The sequence below is a fragment of the Cucumis sativus genome, chromosome 1 (genome assembly GCF_000004075.3).
Source record: "Cucumis sativus cultivar 9930 chromosome 1, Cucumber_9930_V3, whole genome shotgun sequence".
In the NCBI taxonomy this organism is placed as follows: Eukaryota; Viridiplantae; Streptophyta; class Magnoliopsida; order Cucurbitales; family Cucurbitaceae; genus Cucumis; species Cucumis sativus.
In genome coordinates this window covers 16,334,346-16,345,016 of record NC_026655.2, presented here as the reverse complement: position 1 = coordinate 16,345,016, position 10,671 = coordinate 16,334,346, and the positions used below count along the sequence as shown (strand labels likewise).

Genomic DNA, 10,671 nt, shown 5'->3' with positions numbered 1-10,671 from the left:
CAATTACCCAAATACCCCAAGTCCAAAAACATTTATCAATTTGATCTTTTTAAAATGTTTGTTTTAATTTCTTTTAAAGATAAAATACCCCATTTACCCTCAACCCGGTGTGTTTGACCCCAGAAGTTGTGAACCCCAAGAAGTGGACATATTTATCACTTGTGTCACTCTTTGTTCCCAGCTCTCTAGCTAATAGTTAAAATTGAAGTCCTCGTGCTCGTGTATTATTGAAATATATTGTTTTTAAAATCTACCTTAGGACTAAGAGATGGTTATAGATACTACCTCGTCATGAGCTAAGTGATAGGGTATGAAATGTGTTGTTCATCTCTACTTAATTCAGGCTCATTTCATGATTTTACAGTCTCATTTGATTGTGTTATAGATTTTGAGCAATTCATAGATGTAATTTGGAGTTGACGTCATTTTGTAGCTCAATTGGAAGTTATATGACATCAACTAAAGTGACTTGAGGCTGCATAGAACAAAGTTATGAGAATCTCATGTTGAAGCCTTGGCGGTGCGGTGTTGGAGGCAGTGCCAAAAGGCAATAGACTTTGTTTATGAAAAAAGGTTCATGCGTCGCAACACAACCCTTGGGTGTCGTGGCACTCCGAAGTTGAGATGGAAGGCTCATGCGTGGGTATGCTTGAGAGCAACATCGCTTCCCTTCGGCACGACAATGCTGCCTCTATTTTATATTTATGTTTATTAGCGGACACACATATCCTATTCCATATTCAGTCGACTTTCACCATTTTTCTCCCTATTTTCATCTTTCTTTCATGTTGTTTTCAACTATGTACAACTATCATCATCTGGCATATGGATAAAAGGCTAAGGTACTCGTTTTCTAGCTTGAATTTGTTAGATTCTTCTTTTGTCTATTTGAGTTCACGAGAACTTAAACTTATTTCTCTTGTAATCTTTGGTTCAATTATGAATTTAATTGATATTTTGTTATATGTTCAACGTTGAGGAACATATAATTTATGTTTTGCACTAAATAGGTTAACATGTAAATCTCTTTTGATACTAGTGATTCTAACCAACCTAGAATTAAAACTATTGAATGTCAATTAGGTGTTGAAAAATTAGACACTCCATCTAACTATTTCTAGAACTTAAGAACTTAATGCTATTGAAAAATTCAATGTTGCATGAGTTGGAACAATAAAAAGCTTAGGACAATTTAACTAATTGTTCCAATTAAATTGGATAAGTAAAGATTACATACTAATGATGTTTCCATGAATGAAATCTTTGGATAAGGGAGAAATCCTCGTAACCCAAGCTAGAGCCTTTTAACATAGGATTTCCTTTGTGTTTACTTTTATACTCTGCAATTTACTTTGTTCCATCGATTTCAAATAAAAAAATCTCTCGAATTGAAAATTGGTTTGTTTGAGAATCAGTGTGCTCCCTATGATTCACTCTTGCTTACCACTTAGACTAATTCATTACTATAAGGCAGTGTGGGATGGTACCAAAAGCAGAAGACATTGTGATTTTTTCACATCTACAAATTAGGGGCTTTTTACAACATCCACAAAATCCTCCATTTTGTATATTCTATCTTGAGATTTTCCAAGAATATTATCCAAGATTTCGTAAATATTGCATTCATCACTTGTTTTACAATTCGAAATTTAGTGATTGGATCCCTAGCAAGGATCCACGGGTTGGAAAACTTTATCTATGGACAAACCATACTCTAGTCGACCCTTCATAAATCATATTGCCTCATCAACCAAATATACAATAGAGGACGATGTATAGCAACCCATAAATCAACCTTTCTCTTGCATTTTACAATAGTCTAATGATCATATCGTTTATGCAACAATTTTATGGTTAGTTGAGAGATTAATTAAATTCTTCTAAACAATGTTATCAATTCTATTATTAAGGAATAAATTTTACTTTTGTGATTCTATACAGTTTGAGATAATATTAATTGAAATTTGGAATAGTTGAATTGAGAAGGTCTCACTGTTTTTTGGAATAAAAGACAGATAAAGTGAGACTTTTTATACTCAATTTTGAGTAGAGACATATGTAATTATCTAAATCGTGAGTCTGTCCGGTTATGCTTACAAACAAAACAACAACACGGGTTAGATCCAATGTCAACACTTTCAATCTCAGCTCTCGAGTTTTCTCCTCATTTTCCTACCTGCATCACATCAGTCCATCAAATTTCAGACTTTCCGAGTGCCACTGTTTAGGTACTAAACCATTCAACTACTTCCCTCTTACTTCTTTCCTCCCCTCTCTGTGTTATCCAAAATGTAATGCCTTTGTCTTCCTAAGTTGACCACTTTTTTCCCATCACAACATTTCTAGAAGATGCGGAAATTAGTGGGGGCTGTTCTTATTTCCTTTTTCTTGCTCTCCGTTTTCAGTATTTCATCCCCAGGATTTGGAAACACCTTCATCTCTAAATTCAATTTATTAACCCCAAAGTTTTCCTCGCGTATTCATCGCTTGTATCATCATTCCCATATATTTGGACCAAGGTTGTTACTTTTTGTTTTTTATTTTTTTTTATCCCTTATTCTTTTACACCCACAATTGAAGTTTTTCATATTGGATGAAGTATTTTAGATACTTAAGTTTGGGATTCTGTTTTGAGCTGATGTTGTATGTTAACTCTTTACTATGAACTAATTGTTTGATTGAATGCGCAAATGAGACTTTTTTTTCTTATGTTCAACTTCTTGTGCAGAGTATTAGTTAGAGGGCATTCGAATATAGTTGTTAGAAGTTTGAAAATGGGAAAGGGGAGTTATGTTGACGGGCCTTTGCAAGAGGAGTTTACATTTCCTGCCAATTCTGTTCCTTTCAACAACTGTCATGCTTCTACAATTGTGGAGGTTTGGTTTGATGAAGAAACTTCATTTGGTCTTATAATAATTGGATCCCTGATTTTGTTAGAGGAGAATCCGAGTGTTTTCTTTTTTAATAGAGCAGGTTGATAAGGATCATTACTTGGTTGCATATTTTGGTGGTACATTAGAGGGCGCACCGGATGTGAAGATTTGGTTGCAAGCTTTTAAGGTAAGCAAGCCGATCCGATTTTATCACTCCTCAATACCATTTAATTGCTAAACAAGCATAATTTTTCAGAAACCGAAAACCAAAAACAAGGGTTCTGCAAGAGGATCTAAACACTTTATTCTCATCTGAGTTATGTTCTGCTTGCTTGCTGATGTGATTTCTCAAACTATACTTCTATAAAATTTACTCTCTCTCCTTGCCTTTGTTTATGTCACAAAACTCACAACAGGCTGTTGGCCTTTGTCCATACTTCTTACAATATTGAGTGGCTTAGGAGATATTTGTATTACTTTTAACTTTCCTCATTGATGTTCATTTCTGGCTAGATTGTCCACTCATGATTTTTTTCTAGCATTCATTAGAAGGGCTGTTAACAATTTTACTCAAGTTATGAAGACATAGTTGGACAAGCAATAACTCTTTTTTATCTTGCTATTCCCACGTTGAGTCCGTTATCTCTGCAATGATATTTTGTTAAAATTATAATTTGCAGAATGGCTCCTGGCACTCCCCTATTGTGGCTGATGAGGAGCCTGACATTCCAATGTGGAACCCTGTCTTGTTCAAACTTCCGTCAGATGAGCTGCTTCTGTTTTATAAAGTGGGCCAAGAAGTTCAAAAGTATGACAGTTTTAAGCTCATAATGGTTCTCTGAAATAACAGCTCTGGACATATTCATTGATTTTTCTTTATATTTGTTTCGAGTTTCAATTGATTTATTGGACCTCCCGTGGTGCAGTGGCGTTGTCTTTACATCTAGCAATTTGTGGGATATGATTTGAAATTCATGTCATTTGATAACATCATTTATCATATCGGAAAGTTCAGTATTGGGGCCGACAAGCCCTGTATAATTCTTAATCTTTAACAGGCCAACAAGAACTACCAAGGCTATATATAAGGTATCTCAAATAAAATGATCTTAGGAAGCAGATATGCTCACGTTAGCTGGTTTGATTAATTAGATTTTGAATTTTCTAGAAAGAGCCTCAATACCTTTTCCTTGAAATCCCAGGGCACCCTTTTTTTACTGGTTCACTCTAGTCTCCAATGCCCAACTTTCTAACATATTGAATAACTTTTTGTGTGAAAAGTTAAACCCTTCTGCTTGCAAATTTGTTTCATTGTATCTTATGCTGATGGAGATAACAATCAGATGGAGTGGGTGCATGAAGCGGTCATATGACAAAGGCATTACTTGGACAGCGAGAGAACAGCTTCCTCCTGGTATCTTAGGACCAATAAAGAATAAGGTATAATATATGTGCTGATATCTACCAATTCAGTTAAACTGTTCTCGCTCAAGAAACTGTCTTTTCTTGTCTGATGCTGTAGCCAATCTTGCTGGAAAATGGAGTTTTACTCTGCGGATCTTCAGTTGAAAGTTGGAACTCTTGGGGTGCATGGATGGAGGTTATTATGAATAGTTCTTTGGTTTTCGCTTGTCTCAAAATCTGGAAAATGTGGCTGACATGTCAATATAACAGGTCACATCTGATTCAGGTAGGTCATGGAGAAAGTTTGGCCCAATATACATGAAAAATCGATCTCTCAGTGTCATTCAACCAGTTCCTTACCAGACTGCAAATGGAAATCTGCGGGTTTTACTTCGATCCTTCACAGGTATCGATAGTATTTGTATGTCAGAATCCAATGATGGTGGTCACAACTGGAGCTTTGCAATACCTACAAATCTTCCTAATCCAAACTCAGGTAACATGGCAGAGCTACATGCATTACCTGTAACTGTAAGCATCTGCATACTATTAGGAATATTAAGGGTACATTAGTAGGTAGACAGGGAGGCGGTTATCGAGTTTAGTTATAAATAGTGGGAGATAGGCATTTAGTGGTTGGGCTTGAGAGTGATCTCAAGAGAGGGTGCAAGTACCTTGAATAACTAGTTTCTATTAAATTCTTCTTGATATTGCAATATATTAATTTGATATGTTTTATGTGTTTGAATTACTAACACAGACATGAACTTTTAAGCGCATTGATTCAGTCTCGCGAGAATCTTCATTATGAAATTGGATAACTTCCCAAATTTAGCAATTACTGATCTTATAAGCTCTATTCATTCTGCACAAGTGGAGAAGGCTGATCTTACAACTAAGATTCCAAGTTTCCAACATCTCATCTTTGAGTATGTTACCTTATCTATAGGTATTGACGGAGTCAAACTGAGGGATGGTCGTTTATTACTTGTTTATAACACGGTATCAAGAGGTGTGCTTAAGGTTGGCCTGTCTCTGGATGATGGTGACTCATGGCAAGATGTTATGACCTTGGAGGATGAGCCAGAAAATGAATTTTCATATCCAGCCGTCATCGAAGCTAGTGATGACTCAATTCACATCACATACACATACAGGAGAAAGCAGATTAAGGTATGAAGAGGTTGATTATCTAATCCAAAAGATACATTCATGACCAACAAGTTTCTGTCATTGCCTACTTTCCCCTTCTCCATTGATTGCTCTGTTAGTTTTGAAATTTCTTAACCTATGATTCTTTTGAGCAGCATGTTGTCTTCAAACTGAAAGTGCATGAGAAACATTAACGATGATAACTAAGGAAGCAAAGCTCTGTATCAGTTGGAAAGAGTTAAATGAGCAAGGCCAATAATCTGCAACATCCAAACTCTCTAATCTTGGAATAAAATGCTGAGTTACGGAGCACCATTTGTACATTTGGGTGTGATTGTTTCCTTCATGTGGTGTATTCATCAAGATGAGCTGTATTGAGCTTATGCAGAACTCTTGTATGTATTACCATCATTTTTCTTTTGGGGGAGAGATGGATGTAATTGTAACAGTTGAAATGTGCTTGAATGAAGGAATAAAATATGACTGTAGCATGTCCATATTTCCATAGAATAATTTGATACTATTATAAAATCTGTGAAATATTCATTAGGAAATATCAAGATCATTAAATTTTAATAATAAGGCTATAAATTGATCGACTTGTTAAAGCTAAGTTGGTTGCCCCAAAACTCATGCTGCCAGTTCACGAGGCCCATTTAGAATGCACTATGGACAATGCAGATGCCTAAAAGGTTGATCTTATAAGTTCTTGTTCTTTTAGGAAATTGGAATGGATGGTACATCAACCTCTCCGTTCTTGTATGCATAAGAAAAATAACTCTCAAATTATTGCAAAATTGTGCATCAGGAGGTTACATCAAAACTAGAAAATGAAACATAAACAATAATTTAATACCCTAAAGGATGCAATCTTATTAATATTTATCCTCACTAATTTTGTTATATTCATGAACGGATACAATTAATAGTAACTTCTATTATCGAAAGAATTTTCTTCATATCAAACCTTCAACTATCACCTTAAACTTTTTAATCAGTAAGAGATTTAACTATCACTTATTTGTGCAGGTTTTTGTTTGTGGTACAGAGAGAATCTAATTTTTAATTTGAAAAAAAAGTGTGTCTAGAAATATAAATATGTAGTGCAATGTTAAGAATATTTTTAGTACGTAATGGTTTGAGATTATTGTAGGTACGCAGACAATAATAAAGTGAAAGGAAAGGGTATGAGAGGAGGAAAAGGAATCAGATCCAGAAAGAGTATTTGAAAAAGAGTGAGAAGTTTGACTTAAATTAGTACAATCTTTTTTCTTTTCTGGAAGCCAACTTTTTGGACGGCTGTTTTATAAACGCATGTTTTTCCCTCTGACCTTTCTATTTGCAGCTTTTGTGGGCTTTTTTTTTAAACAAATACAGAAAAAGAAAAAAAAACTTTAATGTTCTTTGCCTTTACGTTACATTATACTTACACACCTCCTGAGAATCAGAATCTCTTCATCAGATGGTAATGGTAGGAAGAGAGAAAAGAAGAAACAAAACATGTGTCCAGTACTCTCCACTGTCTCTCTAACCTTTAATTCCCCACTTCCATACATCCACATGTTACTACTAAGAATTATCAATTTCAGCTTCCAAATTAATGAGATTTCCAATCTACATTCTTCTGCTTCGTGCATTTATTTTTATGTTTACGTTTATATTGAGTTGACGTGGATCTCGCATGCGTTTGTCGTTGTTGTGTATACCTCTTTCACATTCATAGGGTTTGATTTATGAATTTCTTTTCCTAGTTTGGTCTTGCTTGTTAAACTATTATGCATGAAAGATCTTGGGTGCTTGAGTTAGTCAAAAGCGAGTTTGTAGTTTAGTCTAACCACAAAAAAGAAAAAAGAAAAAAGAAAGTAAGGTTAAGGTTTCTAAGCTAGTGAAAACTATTTATCCTGCTAGGCTAGTTTAAGATTGTCAAATAAGAATATATAATGTTTTTTTTTTTTTGTCAATGGGTCGTAGTTGCATTCAAGTCTATTAATGGTATGATGGTTGAGGTTGTAAGGTGACAAAGTGAGTCGAGTTTAGATGTTTCTCAAACTGATATAGATATGTGTATGAAGTTGACTGGTTTTTCATGTCTATCTCTGGATATTCTCCTTGAGCATGGACCGTCCATGGGCTTTTAAGCCTTACCTAGACCATCCTGTGATGAAGGTGGATCTAAAAGTCAATATTTATTATATGTTACATTGGCAAAAAGTGGCGTGTCGTAATATATTTGTGCAAGTGTGCTGATAATATTCATTATGCCGACAAGTGATTTTCTCTTTCTCATTGTTGAGGATGGGGTTGGGAGTTCACACTTCACACCCCCATTTTCATTTATTAGTTCACTTCATCAATTGATAGTGTGCAATCCACTCGGTTGTTCAAATCACATTTTTGTCCTTTTTCAAAACTTTCGTTTTTATTCTACTCTCACTAAACCTAAAAATATATTAGTTTATTTTTATAAAATCAACTTTGTAAGAAGTTTACATATTTTGTGAATCCATGCATTGATATCATTTTCGATAACCAAAGGTTAAAGTTTTATTGATACTAGCTAATAATAATTTTCGTGGAATACTTTTAAGATTTATAAAGATAAAGGTTAATAAAGACTAAATGTTTTTGAAAAATTTAACTATAACTAACCACCAAGATTTACCTAATGTACCGCACTTAGAATCAAGTATTAACTTATATAGTAATATTTTAAAAAAAATTAAAATATAATAAAATATGTCAGAGTATATCAATAATAAAACATATTGTCAACATTGGTCTATTATTAATAGAATATAACATTCTATCAACTATAGAAGTTTATTGTTAATAGACTCGACTATATTTACAATTTTTAAAAATGTTACACGCTTATTATATCTAAAATTGGGAGATGGGGGAATCGGGTAAAAGAGATGACAACCAAAGAATTTATATTTTGAAGAGATGCATTTCAATACTTCCAAAATAACAACTTCATTTACCTAAAAGAAAAATTATCTGATTGTCATCTTTTTTTACCCAATTTTTTTCTAAAATCCTCCAATTTTCCAAATCTCCCTATACAGTAGGTCTCTACTAGTTTGCCAACCACAAATATATTTGAAAATTAATTTTTAAATAATAACCTATGTTAGTTTAGTTGTAGTCATGAATTAACATTGTTGTTAAATGTTAGATTTGGAGGAGTTTGTAAAAGGCAATTCTTTAGCATGTGGATAGAGTTATAATAATTAACAACAATAATAAAGACACATCCTTTTGAAATTGAATTCTCTCTTTGAGACATTTTTGAAAACATATTTATGTATATTTTATATATATATATATACAAATCTTGACATTAAAGTCTTGATGAAATGATTCCAAGACTTTACACTCAAGGGTCTTAGGTAAGCATGTCTGTCCTTTTGCAAATGTATCTAAAAGTGCATGCCATTGATTTAAACTTTATAGACCCTTTTTTAATTCTTTGTTTTGGTAAATTTCTTCACCTTTTGAAACTTGTGTTGGAAGTATAATAGATTATTATTATGATCCAAAAAAAAAAAACAAAACAAGTTGTGTGTCCACGCCATCATTATTATTATTGTTTCATTGATAAAGAGTGAAACAAAGTGGTAAGATTTCTTATTATTGTTTAACTTATATGTCATTTTAATTGGTTACGCTCTTGTAACGTTAATTTATTTGTAGAGGTTATGAATTGATTTTTGAAAAGGTTAAGGTATAAAATTAGAAGGGTATTGTTTATAAAACTAATTAATAATATGGCATCATCAAATTAAACAAATTGAAAGATGTGAGATTTGTAAAAGGAACCTTTTGGGTGCCTCTTTTTTTTTTTTTTGGTCATCTCAAAAGCAACACAACATAGCTTTATTCTAAAACTATATAGAAAAGTTAGTGGTGGGGATTGGGAGAGAAAAGTCCACATGCATGCTTTGGATGCAAGAAGCCACCAAAACTTTTTAGAGGGGATGCTTCTTCTATATTTTCCCTCATTACTTTTTTTGCAAGTGCTTTTTATTCCCATGTGTGTCATCTTGAAGTTTGACCTTGATAATGCCAAAATTACTATATTGTCCATTCATTTACTAATTATTTACCAAAAATTAAAGTAATAAGAGTTTAGTTTTTCTTTTTTTAATTGTTGGGTCGTCTATTTATGTCATTATATTTCATCATAAATCTTGGAAAGCAATCCTTTAGGTATCAACCCTAACAAGTAACACCTTTAGAAAAGCTATATGGATTGTAAATTTGAATGTTGTTATTAGGTAAAAGTGGAGATAGAAGAAGCCAAAATGGAGTAGATTGTGTCTTTTCCATTCTTATTTTTATTACGTTTTCTATTCTACAAGGATTCAAAAGTAGTCATAGTGGATATAATGTAATCATATTTTTTAAAAGAAAAGATTTTCATTTTTAAAAAGTTTTAAATTTAGTTCACCAGATTAACAATATAAATTTATCAATTTTTTATTTAATCAGGGATGAAAAATTAAGTAGGATTCCATTTTAATAACTAAAATTTTGAGACATTTTAAAAATATATATATATATATTAAAAGTATTTAAAAACCTTTGTGGAGAGGAATTCAAACGGCAAAGTTAAAATGATTGTTTAAAATAATAATTGAAAGAAAAAAAGAACTTTATTTTCTTGTTATTTTGTGATGTGAAAATAGATTCTTCTTTCTAATTATTACAAATAATAACCATTTATTATTTATTATTATTTTTGTTGTAAAAAAAGTATAAAATAGTAAAGATAAAAGAAAAATGAATAATTGAGAAGTAAGGCGGGCCCAGAAAAGAAGGGCAAAAGATGAATAAAAGAAAGATGGGAAAAGGTATGATGAGAGGAAAAAAGACAATCCAAGGGAGGGGAGAGCGTGCGTTACCAAAAGGGAGACGTGATCATCATCAAATATGCTTAACTATTTCAACCTCCTCACCTTTTTCTTTTTTTTTAAAAATCATACCTAACTACCTTCTTTTTCTTCTTCTTTTCTTTAGTACTATCAACGCTTACATTTCTTTTCAACACTGAGAGCTCCTAAAAAAATTCCAACAAAGTACCATCTTCTCATTTGAATATGCTACAATGTAAATAACGTTAACTGAGAGACGGGTCATGTGATACTCTTATAATATAGAGGCACTTGCAAAAATAGCAAAATAAGTTATAATAATTAAGTTCATGACACACACATTTTATTATTTGCGAAAATAGCAA

General features: G+C 32.8%; 1 protein-coding gene across 4 annotated transcripts; it reads left to right on the top strand.

Annotated features, from left to right (window-relative positions):
* The first annotated feature begins 2,073 nt into the window (after positions 1-2,073).
* Positions 2,074-5,939, top strand: LOC101219119. 4 transcript variants are annotated; one of them, XM_011657827.2, is made up of 10 exons: positions 2,077-2,228; positions 2,406-2,519; positions 2,729-2,876; positions 2,974-3,060; positions 3,554-3,681; positions 4,217-4,313; positions 4,396-4,473; positions 4,548-4,773; positions 5,227-5,450; positions 5,585-5,939. In XM_011657827.2, the coding sequence occupies exons 3-10, from the start codon at positions 2,775-2,777 to the stop codon at positions 5,621-5,623; spliced, it is 981 nt and encodes a 326-aa protein (XP_011656129.1). In that variant the 5' UTR covers positions 2,077-2,228; positions 2,406-2,519; positions 2,729-2,774; the 3' UTR covers positions 5,624-5,939. The 4 variants fall into 4 exon arrangements, with proteins under 4 accessions (XP_011656131.1, XP_011656129.1, XP_004149884.1 ...); XM_011657829.2 differs by lacking the exon at positions 2,406-2,519 and having other exon boundaries at positions 2,074-2,228; XM_004149836.3 differs by lacking the exon at positions 2,077-2,228 and having other exon boundaries at positions 2,235-2,519.
* Positions 5,940-10,671: the final 4,732 nt, after the last annotated feature.

What these genes read in the sequence shown, in the direction of transcription:
- LOC101219119 (XM_004149836.3), top strand. Translation starts at nt 2,350, where the DNA reads ATGCGGAAATTAGTGGGGGCTGTTCTTATTTCCTTTTTCTTGCTCTCC. An exon ending in TTTGGTTGCAAGCTTTTAAG is followed by an intron (nt 3,061 to 3,553) that starts GTAAGCAAGCCG and finishes TATAATTTGCAG; the next exon opens with AATGGCTCCTGGCACTCCCC. An exon ending in GTGGGCCAAGAAGTTCAAAA is followed by an intron (nt 3,682 to 4,216) that starts GTATGACAGTTT and finishes GATAACAATCAG; the next exon opens with ATGGAGTGGGTGCATGAAGC.